The sequence below is a fragment of the Mus pahari genome, chromosome 13, assembly GCF_900095145.1.
Source record: "Mus pahari chromosome 13, PAHARI_EIJ_v1.1, whole genome shotgun sequence".
Lineage (NCBI taxonomy): Eukaryota > Metazoa > Chordata > Mammalia > Rodentia > Muridae > Mus > Mus pahari.
The window spans coordinates 38,037,400-38,056,216 of NC_034602.1; the positions used below are offsets into that span (position 1 = coordinate 38,037,400).

The following is an 18,817-nucleotide window of genomic DNA, read 5'->3' on the forward strand; positions in this document are numbered from 1 at the left end:
CTCACTCCCTAATCCCAACACCCAGGAAGCTGAGGTTGGAGGACTACAAATTCAAGGTCCAAGAGGCATAGGGAGAATCCATCAAGACAAAAATAAATAAAAGTGTCTGACTCGTGTCAGATGCCATGGAAAAGTGAAATCAGGAGAGAGGATGGCCCTGCAGCCACAACCAATAGATTTTATGTTATAGTTCAGCCAGCAATATATACATATTTAATTCATACATTTAATCCATACAGTTTTAATTCATACATGCCAATTTAAGTCTTACGAACTGAGGTCAGTTCACAGTATTAGTAACAGTTCCAGGGACACTGACAGCAGTGACATTTTAGAGAAAGAAATGCCAGGGCACGCCTGGAAGAGATCGACATTTGATCCCCATATTGTTGCTAACACACGTGAGCGTTAATGGGTCCGTTTCTGTTTTGTTTCTGGCACGCAGTTTTTCAAAGTCTACTTATCATTCTTTGTCAGAAGTTCTACATGATTTTGCTTGATAGCAACTCTCTGGTCATTAGGATGTCCACAGCAGGATTACTTAAATACTTGAACGGAGGAACAATTAAAGCCTCTGCTGAAACCCTAGTCTGTTGAGAGATATAGGGTTACTTCCTTGGGTAACACACTCTGCTATATCAAGCAAGCAGAAGGTTGTCTGCAGAGCCTGGGGATGTGCGTGGAGTAAACAGAAGCTGAGGAGTCAGGCACTGAGGGAGGATGAGCTAGCGTGTATGGAGCAGGCTATCACAGACTGCCTGAAAGATGTCCACTTGTCCAACTGTTGCCCAGAGCCCTGGGGGATGATTTGCACTCATTAGCATGCCTGGATGGTTCAAAAAGGTGTGGTACGGGCTGGCATCTCTACTCAGTTTCTCGTCCTTCCTTCTGATCATCGTCGCCTTATCTCTGCCTCATTGGTTGAGCGGGAAAATCTTGTGTCAGACTGGAGTGGATTTGGTCAATGCCACAGACCCGGAACTGGTCAAATTCATCGGGGACATTTACTACGGGCTCTTCCGAGGATGCAAGGTGCGGCAATGTGGACTTGGGGGACGCCAGTCCCAGTTTACAAGTGAGTATATTTGGGGTGTGTAAACTGATGTGTGTGCACTTTTTGTTTCACAGGCTACTTAGTATTGCCTGTGTAAGACATAACAACAAAGTCTATGGGGCAGCCAACATCTCCTATACAGCGATGCAATGAGAACTTTCTTTTCTAAAAGAGATAAAAATACGAGAAATAGGAATTTGTGCATTTTGTAGTTTACTTCTAGTAATAGTAACTAGTAAAATATCACGTGCTCATGTGTCAGGCATCCCACTAGAAGCTGCACATTGCCTGATTCGTTTAAGTTTCTCCCACACACTTTCAAGGGAAGCATGGTGAATGTGCCCATTTTTCAGCAGAGTACATTGAGTCTTGGGAAGTTGCATAATTCACCTGGAGTCACTCGTTCTTGCAGGAAAATAGATGCCAGACCCATGCCACTATTCTGATAGTCTTAACCTGATCGCAATAGTGTACAGGCGCAGACAGCCTGCGGAAGGGAACCTCCAGGAAGCATGGTAACTCCTCCCACAAGCATGTGTCTGAAAGCTTCGTAGCCCGAGGAATGTCGGAGGGACTTCTCTGGGAGCACTGAGAAGCTGACACATTTTCTGGCAGGGAGGCTGGGGAAGGCACTTGATGGCTTAAAGGTGAGCAGCCAGCAGCGTTGGCCTGCGTTCAGAGCTCCTCAGAAGGTAAACAGAGTCGTCCCATGAAGCCTTAAGGCAGGAGTCCAAAAAAGGGTTGGGAAAGAGAAAACAAAACAAGCAAAACAATATTCGGCCGCCCTTGGAATCAAGCGGATAGATCACTAGTAGGAGTAGAGTCCAATAAAACTATAGCTAGTCGATGGCTTCTTAGCACATGGGGATCAGAAATCTTACCCATTGCTTGCTTTTTTGTGCCTCAAAAACTCTGGCAATGTTTAAAAACCTGGCCAGGGCATATATCTCATTAAATACATAAAAATAGAACATCGTACTCCTTGACTACAAAATATAAATGGTCTTCATATCTATATAGAAAGGAAATACACATTTATTATGTTTATTGAGAAAACAATCTGAGTATATTTCTATTCACCAGTGATTAAAATGGAGCTTAAGTATTGGGGAAATAACTTCATCATTCCCACAGCGGAGGAGGCTGGCGGGGTGGCTCAGGCATGGTCGCGTGCATGCCTGGGACTCCAGAGCTGTCGAGAATGGAGACAGACAGATTCTGACTTCAGTGAGAGACCCTGTTTCTAAGTAGTAAGCCAAAGATTGATATAGTAAGATATCCAATGTCTACCTCTGGTCTCTGAAAGTCCACACACCGATATGCAAACTATACACACACACACACACACACACACACACACACACACACGTCTAAACTGAAAAATAATGACACAAACAAATAAAGAAAAGGATATGTTAAAAGGAGACCATGATGATGATGGTACTTTATGTGTGCTCTGCTGTACATCTATTGGACATTTACAAAAGTTTAATATGTCGGAGGATGGCAGGGCAGCCACGTGTCTGTGGTCCTTTAACGTGCTACTGGTACCTGAACGGTAAAGCCCTGCCACCCTCAGCTCCCAGAAATTAAGCCGCTTCTAGTGGGAGCTGTGACAATGAGTACCTTCTGTTTGCCCTTTAGGAAAATTCAAATGTCTCTTTCTTTCCTGCTCCTTCCTTCTAAGAAAGATATCCACATCCTTGCTTCCCCTAGTATGGTCTTAAGCATCACAGCTGTGTGAGATGTATAGAAGGTATTTCATTTTCGGCGATATTTGAGAAAGCTCTTTTCAGCTACCCTCTGGTCATCCCAGAGGAGGTAGTAAGTGTTCATTCACCAGTACCTTGGAAGAAGCCATGCTTGAAAGGTCTCAGGAAGCCTGAGGCAGCTTCTTCCTGTAACCAGCTCACTTTGCATGCTGTAGTTTAAGGACATTGTATGTCTTACTACCTCTCTTTCAGGGTCACAGCTCTCAAGCCCAGTACAATGTAAACTCGAAGTAGCTATGGGGTATATTAGCATCTCCCACCCTTAACAGAATTTCCCACTTTCTGAAGGTCTACAGATCCCTGCTCTCAAGGCTGTACGCAAATCATCAGAGAGAAGTTTGTGCAAGCACATTATAAACCTTATAATAGGGAGGTTTTTCTTGAGTCTCATTTACATGCAACTGCTTGCCTTACCTGGAGATTCATCTGAGAGACTCAACTCCCACATTAGTCATGGGAAAACCAAGAAAATTGCCACCACCAACCACTGAGGTCCTTTTTATATCTAGAACATCTGAAATAAGTAATGTCTGAGTGGCTGCAGAAAGAAAGCAACAAACATTAAATTAAGTAATGACGTGCAGGCCTTTGGGTGTACTGTTCAGTAGATACAAGCCAGGCACCACCAGGAGAGGGATGAATGGAGAAGACCAGGGCCTGCCCAGAGAAGGCTGCTGTGTGGCAAAAGAGTCATGAAGCATACTTGAATTAGACTCTAGTTACTAGAGACATGACACATTCCTCTCTGAAGCCACCTCTGTGGTTCATTTCCTCTGTCCTGATTTTATCATAACATTTTATTAAAGGAAAAGATGGGAAACAGAGAAACCAAGACATGGAGGATTCTGTGGATGTGCCTAACACGTAGTATGCTGCAGTTTTAGATCTACAGCCCCTCCCTATAGCTTACCCCAGAAGCATTCCCCTAAGTGCTCAAACCTGGGTAGACTCCCAATTCCTTGCCCGTTTATATATCTCGCCAGAGCAAACGATCATAAGTCCCTGGAATCAGGAAGAAACAAACCATCTAAGCTTTAGATGTTGGTAGCATAACCAGTTCTGATATTCAAGCAAGATATCACTTCCATATGTAAGAAAAAAAAAGAGTTTAAAGTCAAAGTGAGCCCTCTAGAATTTGAACTGCATTGTGATTAAACTTTTAAACTCTTGTTTATCTAAGGTTTCTGATTTCTCTCCGGCCAGCCCTTTAGCAGAATAGTTAAGGCATTACTTCCTGGCTGTGTGGTCTTGGCTAAACTATTTAACTCACCTGGGCCTCGGTTTTTTCATCTGTAAGAATGCAAGAGGGTGACCTGAGGAGCTCAGTCAGCACATGCAGTCATGATCAGTTCTGTCCCCACCACCTATGTAAAAAGTCAGGTATGGTGGCATGCCTCTTTGTAATCTTAGTGCTGGGGTCCTACAGATGCGAGGGTCCCTAAGGCTGGTTAGCCAGCAAGCATGGACTAAATAGGAGAGCCCTGGGTCCCAGGGACAGACTCTCAAAAAACAAGGTGGAGAGCATCTGAGGCACAACCTGAGGCTGACCTCTGGCCTCCATATGCACGAGCACATACATGTACACACTCATGTGTACACACACACAGAGGGGGGGCGGACTGAGACAGAGTCAGAGAGAGAGGCAAAAGAAGGAATGTGTATGATTTGCCTGCACAGAGCTTATACCTGATTATCAATGGAGCCATGGACCAGCTGTACTCATAGCTGTGGATTCCAAGCTACAAGCTAAACTCCAATTTCATTATGTTAGAGATGCCTAAAACTCTTGGTAGTAGGACAAACACACAAGAAGAGTGAGTGAGCCACAGCTTTCTGGGCACTGTACTGTACAACAGAGTCCAATGTAGAGTTCCTCTCAAAAACTAATGGAAAGGGCTGTTGCATTGAAACTCCCAAAGAAACACCTGAAGTTCTAAGTGGTAATATATAAAAGGTAATCAAAGCCATGGGGGGGGGGTCCTGAGCTAGAAGAACCATCTATGAGTGTGAGAGTTAGAAAGATTCACTGTATACTAATAGACTGTACGCGAAATCAAGACACTTCAACGCCGGGCTTGAGTTGGGTTCTCTTTACCTCCTTACTCTCAATTTCTCATTTCGTCAACTCCAAATATAGGTTTGTATTATCATGTGCTCATGGCTGGTTCTTTCTGAAGTCTGCATTGGGATATAGTACCTAAATATATTCAGCCAGTTTGTTGATTGAAGGAATTACTCTATCTTCAAACTTCTGCTATTGTTATGAATAGCCAGTTTATATACTCAACTGAATACATTGGTCTGAACAATAACGACCAATGAAATTGCCCTGATGTTGCCCTTGATCAAGTTGCTTTTTAATGGGGAGGTAGGAATAAGCATCCCTACATGAGTCCAGAGTGCCTTTCTCCTACACCGCCGTCAACGAGGAGTTTTGAACTTTGCCAATCATGTGAGTGACTGATTGGGATTTTCAGGATTTAGTGAGGGTTGCGGTGCTAGTCGTGTCTTCGGGACCTCAGGATCAAGAAAAGGGGAGGATGGGACAGGCAAGTAGGTATAAGCTACTGTATCTGGACTAACAAGAGGCTCAGGGTTTGAAAAGTGGGTGTTGGGTCTCCGAGAGGAGGGAGTTGGGATGGAAACAAAAGGAGTGACATGCCTGAGAAAGGCAAACTCCTTGGAAAGGAGCCCATTTTCCTGGACAAAGTTTCCAAAGTCATGGGAATGACTGTGCAGAGATAGTGACAAATGGAAACAGAACTGGAAAGAAAGTTGACTCAGAACCTAGGATGTAAGTGTGGGCAGTGGCTGGAAACAGATGGATGGGGAGGACTCAGTACAGGAGTGAGAACTAAATCTCTCACTCCTGCCCAGTGTGGTGGTGCATGCTTTAATTCCAGCACTCAGGAGGCAGACGCAGGTGAATCTTTGTGAGTTCAAGGCCAGCGTGGTCTACACAGCCAATCCCAGGCCAGCTAGAGCTATATGATGAGACCCTGTCTAAAATGGTCAAAATAGACTCTGGTTCTCAGGCTTGAGGGATGCCAACCTTGGAGTGTGCTCAGGGATTCTTTAGTATTTATCCTTTTAACTTTCCCATATAGAATCATTAAGAGCTGACCTTAAACTCTTGATACCACATCATGCATGGGCCTGTAATTTTATGTAGGGTTCAGGGTTGCCTTGCCCAAAGACAATGAACTTCATATCGTCAAGCTTGTGGGTGAAGGGAGCTGGGAACCGCTACCAGATGCCTTATCACAAACACTGAATGAAGTGATGACCCTAACGAGCTCACTCAACCCATAACTGTGCTCAGCAAAACTGTATCCCACACAACCATTACTAGATGTACTGGCAACGACAGGAGGCTCTGAGAGGCCACATGCCTTTCCCAAGTTAGAGAGTAAAGACTAATGACAGCAATACCTACAGATGCCATTTCTGAGAACAGATTGTCCTGGGCAGTCTTTGAAATATTCTTAGTACATCATGTCATTTTCTCTACTAGCACCAGAGGCAAGCATAGAGAAACAAAACACAAATGAGTATTTCACTAAACCTTCCTGCTACATTCATATGGAAAATCAATATTTTCATGAAGTAGTACACAAGGAGAGTATTATGTGTTCTTGATATTTGGTGACAATAACATTTACTCTGCCAAGCCAATGCCTTGGGCTTGTGGGAAGTGCAGCAGTCGACATCAGATCCCAGAACTGCAGGGTCAGTGTAATGTCAACTGTGAGGCACATCCAGAGTTTGTGTCCACTCCAAGACAGAGAAGATTGCTGGTCAGCTAACAAGTGGCAGCTCTAGGGTCCGAGGACCTGTCAGGAAGTCTCTTGGTTTTTGAACACTGAGCATTCTTGTGTCTTGCTCTCACCCTCTACTTACTTACCTTGGGCTATGCAAGTTCTGGCATTTGTGAAAGGAGCCACACTCTGACCTTGAAATATCATTTCTCTCTGCAGTTTTCCCACATCTGGTGAAGGAGCTCAATGCCGGCCTCCACGTCACGATTCTCATGCTCCTCTTCCTGGCCTTGGCCCTGGCTCTGGTCAGCATGGGTTTTGCTATTCTCAACATCATTCAGGTCCCCTACAGAGCAGTCAATGGCCCTGGTGGCATCTGCCTTTGGAATGTCCTCGCAGGTAAGAAGTCCCCAAGAGAGAGAAACTGGTGTCCACGCCATTAGGCTGGGCTCCCAAGTGTTAACCAGGGAATCTGGGAGTTCTTTGGGGGAGTTCTTAATCTTGTTAATGAAAGAATTTAAGAACAGACTCAGAAGGAAGCTAAAGGGCACTTTTATTGTGGTCTGGAAGAGAAAAAATGAGAGAGCAGACAAGCTGTAAACCTTGGCAGCTGCCAGGAGGTGGGAGATGGAGAAGGGAAAGTCCATGATACCAAGGAAGCAGCTTCAGCCATGGAGGTCAGTAAGCTGTGTGGTCCAAGGGGGACCTTCAGAGAATGACGGAGATAGCCCAAGGTGTCCTGGCAAGAATGCTCAGGCCTTTGGCAGTGGTCAGTATCCAAACAGTGAAAAGAGGGGGGAAAGGTTACATTTTCAGCAGGGTGGGCAGGCTGCGTAAGTGACTACACACACACACACACACACACACACACACACACACACACACACACACACAGGCTTTGGGGAAAGGTAAGAGAATGATCTAATTAAGGAGACAATTACTTCTTCCATCCCAGTAGCAGATTCTCACAGAAGTCAGTTTTCCTAAGGGACATGGAAGGGTGGACATCTAATCGGATCACTGAGAGGCCTGGCAGGATAACTCCTCGCCTGAAGGGACACTAAAATGTAATGTTCGGGGGTAATTTAGAATGACAGATCTCCACCCAGGGCCAGAGGTAGAACTTAAATTCTATTCTTTTGATCAGAAAAAAAGTGGCTTTCCCTTAACGGGTCTCAACTGAGTACCTCAGCCCATATGGCCATTTAGATGCTAAGCCATTTAGAATCTTCCCTTTCCAGTGCTACTAGGGAGACAGAAGACAGAGGTGCAAAGACAACCAGGAGAGGGGACGTCCAAAACTGACGACAAAGGAAGGGTCCACCTCAATGGCCTCCAAGGCCATCAAGCACTGAAACATAAGTAGTTGGGTGTAAAGTAGGAAGAAATTAAAATATTTATGCTCCACCCCTTCCTATGCATCTCTCTGGGTCCATAACCTTGGTGGAAATGAATGTTTTCTCTGCTGAAAGGGGCAGTATATCAGTATGTGTTCATATTGATTAGCTAATAATTTATTAATAATAATTAGCAAAGAATTTACCTTTAATTTTGTACTTAATAAATCATCTATAATGAAAATAACAAAAGCCCATGAAAACAGAACTCTCTCAAAAAACCCATATTGGATGGTCAAGGTTCCAGTGTGGTAACAACCTCTCCCGTGCTTTGCTTTGTCTAAGAGGACGATAAAGTATAAAGGCGGGTGCTGGTTTGATAACATATATATTACAGTGCATCAGCTGTTCTGTATCTGCCTTTGTGCACAAAGGTCACCAGGATTGCAGGTGTCTTTTATCTGTGCAGACTCTCAGCATAAAAAGTATTCTACTCGCTAAATAAATACTTATTTCCATGCATGTCCTTCCTCAGAGACTCTCTTAATTCAGGAGTTCTCAACCTGTGGGTTGAAACCCCTTTGGGGGGGTCATATTTTAGATATCCTGCATATCATGTACTTACATGATTCATGACGGTTACAAAATTACAGTTATGAAGTAGCAATAAAATAATTTTATGGTTGGAGGTCATCATAGCATGAGGAACTGTATTATCGGGTCAGTGTTAGGAAGGTTGAGAACCACTGCCCTAACTTCACTGATGAGATTGTAACAAATAGATGGTCAGAGGAAACATTGTCAAAAAAAAGTAAAGATGTAGATAGACTTTTATGTTTTTAGATTCTTTTATTTAAGAATCCCATATAGGAATTCAAAGCTTTTTTTAATTGCTAGGGAGATAAATGGGGTTTAGAATTCCAGAGATTCCTTGCTTATAGAAAGAAAATGGAAGGAAGGGAATACAGAGATACATAGGATACAAGATTTGCAGCAGCCGTTCATATTATCTAGAGTCCTAGAAGCTAGGCCATCCTTCAAAGAAGTAGGTAAGGCTCAAGAATAAGATAGTGTACATGTTTTTAAAGTCATGCCTTTATGGGATGTTTAACAAAACAGGAAAATGTCTCTGTGAAGGGAAAAAGAAACCAAATTTAAATTTTAATTAAGAGAACTTTAAATTGTATTAAAAAGAATGAAATGAAAAGAAATATACTAATGTGTACAAAGTATGTCTGGCCTTCAGGGTGAAACAAAGTTTGAATTTCTGGTGCTTATAGTTGTCTCTGTTGTTCAAGTTTTCTTTAGTGACTATGTAACAACCTTTTAAAAACACAAAGGCTATGTCTGGTCATACTGTTATTTTTTTAAAGACAAGGTCTTACCCTGTATCCCACCATCACTGCCAGTTCAAGGCCACACTCATATTTCAGTCTCCCAAGCGTTAACATTCAGGTCTGAGCCTAAACACACAGCTAAGAATGGGTTTTTGTTTTGTTTTGTTTTTTTCAAGACAGGGTCTCACCACCTGGATGACCTGGAACTCTCTCTATAGATCAAGCTACAAGCTACTCTCAAACAGAGAGAGAGAGAGAGAGAGAGAGAGAGAGAGAGAGAGAGAGAGAGAGATCTGGATACCACTTTGACCAGCCTCTCTTTTTTTCTGTCTGATTCTTTTTACATAGGTCAACTGTCCTCAGATTTGCCATCCTCCTGTCTTAGTATCACAAGCCTTGCCATGACAGACATGCACTACCAGACTCAATCCAACATGTCTTTTTTGGTTATCAATTTAAATCAAAATGGGGGGGAACAGACCTACCCAACAACTTCAAAGTTTTCCTCAGTTGCTAGGGAGATAAACGGAATTCCCAAGTTCCCTTGCTACTTCCCACCTTCCATAGAACAGTGAGCCAGAGTGTGAACCTCACCCTGCAACTCACCATCTACACAGAGGTACAGGTGCCTAGAGAGTGGCCTTCTAACGGGGATACTGCTGGATAAGAGAGGTGAGAGACAGGTAGATGCAAGTCAATCAGTCGTCATTCTTATTCTCAGAAAACCCACACTCTTGCCTTTCACACTGTGTCAATTATCCACGGCTTTTAATCTCGAATTCAAATGTATGATGCTCAACCAGTTCTTAAAACCCAATTGGAGGCAGTGGTGGTGCCACGGACCGACTCAGTCAAAGCACACACCCGTGGGGGAAGCAGGGTCTTTTGGTATGCAGGAAGGCACTGGTCACGGTGCGAAATGACAGACAGACACACACACAGTAAAGCTATATGCGTCTGAATGCGTTTTACTGTTCAAAGGCAGGCAGTTATATACAGAAAAACTGGCAATTAACTAAATTTTCTGGCACAGGAAAATACAAAATCAATCAGGCAAAGACTTCGAAGAACAGGTACAGAACATCACATCTCTTAATCAGAACATCCGTAATTACATCCATAATTAAAGATAAACTTTCAAAGGTTCAAAAGTTCGCAGGAACATTCAGTTAAGGTCCCTGGGTCTAAGCTCCATTGATGACTATCCATCTGTGATCCTTATCACCTAACTTCCTTCTACTGAGAGTCTTCGGGCACACTTTAAAACTGGTAACTGATGCTTTTCATGCCAGAGTGTCAAAACCCTCTTTATCCACACATTTATAGCCATATGAATATATATATTGTTGGGAGGTTATTATTCCAATGTATTTAAATAATAAATGTATAATTAATCAAAAGCAAAGCAGGGGATCTTCTTAAAGGCAATCATGGCCAGTGCTGTAGTTCAAAGGATGAACTCCTAGTGAACCTTCACGCCTGGATGCTCGCACCTCTAGCTATCAAGAACATCTCGTAAGTAAAGGAACAGATCAGAGAAGAGTCACACAGGCAAAATTTGCCATGAGAATATTCAGCTCAGATCTCTCCGGCCAAGGAGTCTCACAGCGAGTTCCATCTTAGATAGCCTTGTCATACAAGACTTTTCCCAGTGAATATCACAGAGCTTCTGCCGGGATTACAGCTTGGCTATGTGAAATCACGGTGTCTAAGTGCATCTCGTGTGATAGGTGGCACACACCTTTAATCCCAGCACTTGGGAGGCAGAGGCAGGAGGATTTCTGAGTTCGAGGCCAGCCTGGTCTACAGTCAGGGCTACACAGAGAAACCCTGTCTCAAAAAACAAAACAAAACAAAAACAAACAAACAAACAAAAAAACGATTTTCTTTCACATGGCATAGAAGTGCCACCTCAGTAGAGACCTTATACCTGCAAAGACATATAGTAAATATGTTTTGGGTTTCAGGGGGAGTCGTGGCACTAGCCATCGGCAGCTTCATGGCTGCGGTGAAATTTCACGACCTGACGGAAAGGATCGCCAACTTCCAGGAGAGGCTCTTTCGGTTTGTAGTGGTGGAAGAACAGTATGAAGAATCATTTTGGATCTGCGTGGCCAGCGCCGCAGCCCACGCAGCAAACTTGGTTGTGGTGGCAATCAGTCAAATTCCCCTTCCAGAAATCAAGACTAAAATGGAAGAGGCCACAGTTACCCCGGAGGACATCTTATACTGATAACTGACTCCTGCATACACCTCATGACGTCAATGGGAAACAGGTTTGCATTTTCCAGCTTTCTCATTCCACAATGTCCCCATTCTTGGTAGTAAAAAGAAGGCTATGGAGGGACTAAAGGGGTGGTTGGGCCAGAAAGGAAAAAACCTCTCCTGATGACCAGGGTACTTGTGCTTCCTTTTGATGCCCTTGGAGATGAACTGGAGACTCCTGAACTCGTCAGCTGTGTCTGACACCAGACAACTCACTCACTAATTCTCAGTTCCCCCATCTGTCAAAAGTGGAGGTAATAACAATGTTGCATGCTCTGTTGTTCCAGCGGTGCAGCAGGTGGTGCATCAAGCATGGCTCTCTGCAAATAAGTTATATATACCCCATTAAGATTCAGTAGGACCTTGCTCTGTTCTCTATAGTATTGGAGGTGTGCAAAGAAAACCATGATGATCATGTCTCTGCCCTTGAAAAGTAATAATGTATTCACATGACACAGAAATCAAGCATCAAAGAACAGAATAAGTGTGAGTTTCTATGCAGCTACCATGTGTTGGACACTGACTTGATTGCTTAACTTTTTGGGGAGGGGGGGCACGGGGTTCCTGATGATGCCGATGATACTTTGCCTACACAAAGCAAGCACTCTGAGAATAGCCCAGAGCACTCTTTTAAGACTTTCCCACTTGTTAACTGGCTAGATCCTCTTGATATTCCCAAGTAGCCAGTGCCATTCTAGCTTCACTTGACAGATGGGAAAACCAAGGTACAGATGCGTTATATGAAATGGGTGAGGTGAGGAATGAAATTTAGTAAGTCCAGTACTATAATCTATATTATTTTTAAATAATATAAGCTCTTACTTCAATTATTGTAGAAGCTATGCAAAGACAGAAGAAAATACAGAAGATACATATCCATACTAACAAAGTATATATCCATGCTAGCAAAGCAAAGCAAAATATCTTTACAATTTCCCACCTCTAGATACTTGTGACAGGTAAGGTGTGTTCAACATCTTGATGCCCACTCTTTCTAGGTCAGGGTCTCTGGTTCGTGTGGCCCATCCAGCAAGGCTGGGCAAACCAGAACCAGACCAACGGTAGCCATTTCTATAGGTCATTCAGCTTCATGGAACCCATTTTTGAGCTTCTAAGTTCTCACAATTTTAATGTCTTCCCCCTGTTCTTTGGGGTCAGTAGTTCCCTCCAACTGCCACCTTCAGGAGATCCCATTATACTTTTAAACCCATGCTGATGATCTGCAGTTTGGTGTACAAGGGAGGCAATGTAAGAATGCAAACTAGCCCAGCATAGAGGGACCGGAAGGAAGGAAGCCTTCTGACTGGAGTGCGGCATTGAAGTGTCTCTGAGCTAACATTTGATCTGAACTGTGAAAGATGAGTACACCTTTTCCAGCGGTGAGAGATGCAAGGTTGATAAAGGATCCCAAGATGAACCAGTAATGAGAGAAAACACGGGAATGAAGTGCCAGGGAGGCCAGGCATGGGATGAGAATGTGGCCTTCATGGACCTGTTTTGAGTGACGTTTTCGAAGCAGCTTGCGAGAGTTAATCTACTCTGTTAACTCACATAGGCCGTAACAAGTCAAACTTTTAGATGCTTCTTTGAAGATACTTTTTGATAAAGTTAACATTTGCATCTAACCTTCTACAAGTTTGAGAACCTCGTTCAGCCAATTGAATGCCCTAATGGGAAAAAAACCTGACCTCCCCTAAGGGAGAGAGAATTCTCCCTTTGGACTGGATCTCTGAGTCTCCATCCAGCCACTGATGTTACCAGGTGAAAGGTTCTCTTCCCAGTTCTTGTCTTCTTCAAGCAAAGGATTCGAGGAAGAGGTACAGACAATTTAAGCAGGCATTTATTTAACAAAGCACAGTAATATGTATACTCCAAACAGAGAATGGAGTATACCATCCCAAAGGAGGGAGCCGCCCTATAGGTCAAACACTGGAGGTTTATAAATACTTATGAAGTGGATGTTACATTCATGGGGGTAAGATGACCTCTTTTCTGTCCCAAATCATGGGAGACCAAACCTTCCTTTGCAGGGTAACTCTTCCCATGGTAGTCTTGGAAGCTGCAAGGAAGATCATAATGTGCATGTGTGTGTGTGTGTGTGTGTGTGTGTGTGTGTGTGTGTGTGTGTGTGTGTGTCAATGGAGGGAAGTGCCCAAGTGACTCGATTATTTATATAGAACAAAGAACAGAAGGTGGTGTATTTAACACACACACACACCCAAGCGGAGTTCTTACTATCAGGAGACAGCTACCAAGATCTGTGCTGTTTCCTTGGTTCTCTGACAGCTAACTCCCAGCCTGCCCAGGGACAAACTCCCACGACCCAGCTGTCGTTTCCTTGGACCCCTCACATTTAGCTCCTGACCTATCTGGTTTCAGCAGCAAACCCTGCAGAGCTCGGATGCATCATCCTCCATGATCGTATGAACCCATTCCTAAGAATCGATCAGTTGAGATCTCTCTCAGACATCCAAATCTCTTCCGTCACATGGCCTATATAAAATGGCATAATGTTCACATATAACCTCATATATTTGCATATTCTTTAAATTTTCTCTAGGTAACTTAGAATACTTAATAAATGTAACTGCCCTGTAAACATTTGTCATGCTGTGTTCCTTAAGGGATGAAGAGAAAGGGAAAATGTGCATTTGTTCAGTACAGACACAATCATGGCAGACTCAAATCCATTTACGATCTATGGCTGGCTAAATGCGTTATTGCTGAACTGTACATATGGCGGTTTGACTACACACACACACACACACACACACACACCACACACATGCACACACACACACTATTGGCTTTATTTTTCTGGAGAAGCTTTACTATTAACTATATCCATTCATCTTTTTTCAATGATCCAACCTAGCTAGGATGACCATATTTGCAGTATCCTACCTTTGGGCTAGGCATAGGTTATCTGTCTCTCAAACTACCGACCTCTTTAAAAAACAAACTCACACCTTACCTGATGACTTCAGGAAGTCTGTACATGGTTGCTCCAGGTGGTTGTTGCTTTGTTTTATTATTTATAATTTGGTTGTTCTTGTTTCCAAATGATTTTTTATTAGCAAATATTAGTTACATGTACTGGATCCTGTTACGATATTTTCACATTTATATGATGCATTTCGATTATATTCACTCCTGGTCACACTCTCTCATGCCCCTTCCCACATCCATGAACCCACTTCCTCTACCCAACTAATATTACTAAGGTTTTGACATGATTTCTTTCGTCTTTTGATGACATGGTGAGTTACACTAGGGTTGCTCATAAAAGAGTGGAGGAATTGTTTGCAGGAGTTCGGGAACCTTACCAGTGACTATGCCACTGAAGCAAACATCTTTCCCTCCCTTGACATCCATTAACTGCATATAAAGTCCTCAGGGAGCAGAGAGGTTTCATGAGCTCCTCCCCCTCCATGACAGGATGTTGGCAGGTTCAGGCTTACACGGATCTTGTGTGGTAATCACCGTCTATTCCTACCCATCCATTCCACACTACCCTTCATCCTTCCTCTAACTCTTAAATTTTTCCCTCTCCTTTGTGCTGGTTAATTTTTGTTTACTTTGTTTTGTTTTGTCAACTTGACATGAGCCAGGGTCAGCTGGGAGGAGACACCTTCAACTAAGAAAACGCTTTCATCAGATCAGCTTGTAGGCAGGTCTGACGTTCTCATGATTAGAGACTAGTGTAAGAGGGTCCAGCCCACTGTGGGTGATGGCATCCCCTCCCCGGGCAGGTGATCCTGTATCGTATTAAAAAACAGGCTGACTGAGCCATGCAAGCCAGTAAACGGAATCCCTCTGCAATCTCAGTTCCAGTTCCTGCCTCCAGGTTCCTGCCTCGAGTTCCTCTCTCCCTTCCTTTCATGATGGACTGTAAGCTTAAAAAAAAAAAAAAAGCCACCCCCCCCAAAGAAAAACCCAACTCTTCCCAAGTTGGTTTATCATAGCTATAGAAAACAAACTATGGGGGCTGGCGAGATGGCTCAGCGGTTGAGAGCACTGACTGCTCTTCTGAAGGTCCTGAGTTCAAATCCCAGCAGCCACATGGTGGCTCACAACCACCTGTAATGAGATCTGACGCCCTCTTCAGGTGTGTCTGAAGACAGCTACAGTGTACTTATGTATAATAAATAAATAAATCTTTGAACCAGAGCAAACAGGGACTGAGCAAGTTGGGCCAACCAGAGCAAGTGGGGTTGACCAGAGCAAGCAGAGGTCCTAAAAATTCAATTCCCGCAACCACATGAAGGCTCACTACCTTCATAGCTGTATAGCTACAGTGTACTCACATGCGTAAATAAATCTAAAGAAAGGAAGGGAGGGAGGGAGGGAGGGAGGGTTAGGAGAGAGAGAGAGAGAGAGAGAGAGAGAGAGAAAACAAACTAGGATTCCCTTGTATTGTGAGCATCCCTGTGTCTTGAGACATAGGATACAAGTGATCAAATGTTCACCTATAAGCTGTCATTTATTTATTCTCATCACACTGGCCAATTATGAGAATTTGTAGCCACTGACGCTCATTGCATAGTGAAACTTCTCTGATCAAAGTTGACAGCAACAATAATCTTTCAGTATAAACTTGGTTCTTTAGAAAGTAATTTGATGGCCACAAGACATCTAGTTAGCAAAATCGTATTAATATTTTCCCCACTAGGACTTTTGATATCACAAGCCACGGTCTTTTGAGTAGGTTAGCAGAACCAGATGGAGATTCCCTCCAGTGAAGTGGACCTCAAATTAAGAACTGAGTGCTTGGTTATCCCTGAAAACACAGACTTGCTGCTGTTATACCAGCGGGAGCATTTTGACTAGCCTCTCAGTAGTGTTGCATGCTGGGTAAGACAACAGCTCATGCACAGCAACTTTAAAGCACCTTCCAGCACTATGGGAGTATAGGAGTCACTTTTCTACTCCTGTGATAAAACAAAGCAGACAGAGCAAATTAAAAACAGCACAGGGGCTTTGAAACCTCAAAGGCAGCCCCAGTGAAGTACTTCCTCCAGCTAGGCCACATCTCCTACACATTCCCAAACACTGCTACTAACTGGGACCTCAGCATCCAGACATTCAAGCCTGTGGAGGACAATCTCAGTCAAGCCGTCACAGGTAGCATCTGTGAGGTACAAGCTTTCGATACAATTTCAGCTTGATTTCCCTATCTCCTGAAAACAGCACAGGGTGTCTTTAGCAGTGGAGTCCTACCAGACTTCAGGAAGATTTCATGGTTTCTTCTCTGTTCTAAATGCTTTTGACTCCTCTCTATCCCTCCATCCCTAGCCCAGTCCAGAGTTCAATATTATTTGTATTTTCTATGGACAGACAGTTGGTAGATGGCTAGATGAGACAGTGACTCTGACAAGAAAGGGATCCAAAAGAAAGCAATGGGCACTGTACTGGATAGCTTTGTGTCAACTTGACACAGCTGGAGTTATCACAGAGAAAGGAGCCTCAGTTGGGGAAATGCCTCCATGAGATCCAGCTGTAAGGCATTTTCTCAATTAGTGATCAAGGGGGGAGGACCCCTTGTGGGTGGTGCCATCTCTGGGCTGGTAATCTTGGTTCTATAAGAGAGCAGGCTGAGCAAGCCATGGGAAGCAAGCCAGTAAAGAACATCCCTCCATGGCTTCTGCATCAGCTCCTGCTCCCTGACCCGCTTGAGTTCCAGTCCTGCATCCTTTGGTGATCAACAGCAGTATGGAAATGTAAGCTGAATAAACCCTTTCCTCCCCAACTTGCTGCTTGTTCATGACGTTTGTGCAGGAATAGAAACCCTGACTAAGACAGACAGCCATACTGCATTGAAAACAAGAGGAAATGTTATATTGAATGCAAAAATCTGTTGACCAGGGCTTTTTAAAGAAACAAACAAAAAACATAAACAAAGAAGAATCTGAAAACAGTTTATGTGGTAAGTATTTGAGGGTCTAGGGCCATGTATTCAACAAGCATGAAACTGATCTAGACAGTCAGCACACAGCAGTGAACATGCAAGCACAAGTCTCTACCTTCCAAAATCCCCATTCTTTGAGGGCGGGGCAATTCATTCATAAGCGGAGTGCCAGGACTCGAGGAAAGTTAGCATTGGTCTGGTGTTTGACTAGTCACTGCCATCAGACATGTGCATACCACCTTATGGGAAAAGCAGCAAAGTGAACTCAGTTCTGCTTCAAAGACTAGAAGTAGGGTTGGCTTGCATCAAGGTGGATGTGTTCTGGTGTGTGGGAATGCAGGCTTCCATGAGTTTCTAGTGACAGGACCTATAGCTTTTGAAAGAATGAAAGAAGCATCTATAACCTCTGGGAAGTTTCGAACATTCCAAAGAGAATCAAGTTCAATCTGAAAGAGCATCTCTCATAAATACCATGGGAGAAAGTCTTACATGAAATTTAGCAAAATCTGGGACAGGAAGAGGGAAGTTCTGGAAATTCAACATTGTGGGAAGATTCCCACCATCATCTCTATTATATATTGATTATATGGTCTGTAATATTTACAGCTGAGTTCTTGGCTTAATAAAGCTGATATAAAAACATATGAAATTATTTTTCCCCAGAGTTTTTTTTTAAGGTGGGGGAAATGAAGCAGGATAGTAATCTAAATGACAAATGACTGTCCAACAAAAGCAATCTTTCTTCTGCTCTTGAACTCTTGGATAAGAATATACATTGGCTGCCAAGTGTCTTTTTCTCATTTCACAACAATTTTCTCAACTTTAGAGACTTCAACAGGTAGGTGTGGTTCCATTTTTCCATTTCTTCCCTCGGGATGTCAGGATGCTGCTGCACACCAAGTGGGGAAGGATGGGGCAGAGCTGAGTTCCAAGGTTCACCTCTTCCCTGAAGTGGCCGAGGTTCGAAGCACATCAGGCAGGAAAAAATGAAAGCGATGTCAGGAATGGTTGTGTCAACAGGATCCCTATCTGGCAGTGAATGCTGCAGGAAAGGAGGTCTCCAAGGATTTCAGAGTTATAGCTCTTCAGTGTTACAGCTCTTTTAAAAAAACAGCTCTCTTGCTGAAGGGGAGGGCAACCCCATAAGAAGAACAACAGTATCAACTAACCCAGACCCCTGGGAGCCCCGGGAGACTAAGCCACCAACCAAAGATCATACATGGGGCTGGTCTGTGGCACCAGGCTCATATATAGCAGAGGACTGCCTTGTCTGGCCTCAGTGGGAGAGGATGTGCCTAATCCTGTAGAGACTTGATGCCCCAGGGAAGGGGGATGCTGGGGGAGTGATAAGGTTGGAGTGGATGGATAGCAGAGTGGAGATGGTTA

At 43.6% G+C, this 18,817-nt stretch overlaps 1 protein-coding gene across 1 annotated transcript; it reads left to right on the plus strand.

The window, feature by feature from the left end:
- The first annotated feature begins 762 nt into the window (after positions 1-762).
- Clrn2 (clarin 2) lies at positions 763-11,694 on the plus strand. The gene is made up of 3 exons (XM_021211310.1): positions 763-1,075; positions 6,804-6,983; positions 11,226-11,694. The coding sequence occupies exons 1-3, from the start codon at positions 823-825 to the stop codon at positions 11,489-11,491; spliced, it is 699 nt and encodes a 232-aa protein (XP_021066969.1). The 5' UTR covers positions 763-822; the 3' UTR covers positions 11,492-11,694.
- Positions 11,695-18,817: the final 7,123 nt, after the last annotated feature.

Bases quoted from the DNA above. Each gene is read 5' to 3' on its own strand.
- Clrn2 (XM_021211310.1), top strand. From the start codon at position 823: ATGCCTGGATGGTTCAAAAAGGTGTGGTACGGGCTGGCATCTCTACTC. The intron at 1,076-6,803 runs GTGAGTATATTT...TTCTCTCTGCAG, and splicing joins ACGCCAGTCCCAGTTTACAA to TTTTCCCACATCTGGTGAAG. The intron at 6,984-11,225 runs GTAAGAAGTCCC...TTTGGGTTTCAG, and splicing joins CCTTTGGAATGTCCTCGCAG to GGGGAGTCGTGGCACTAGCC.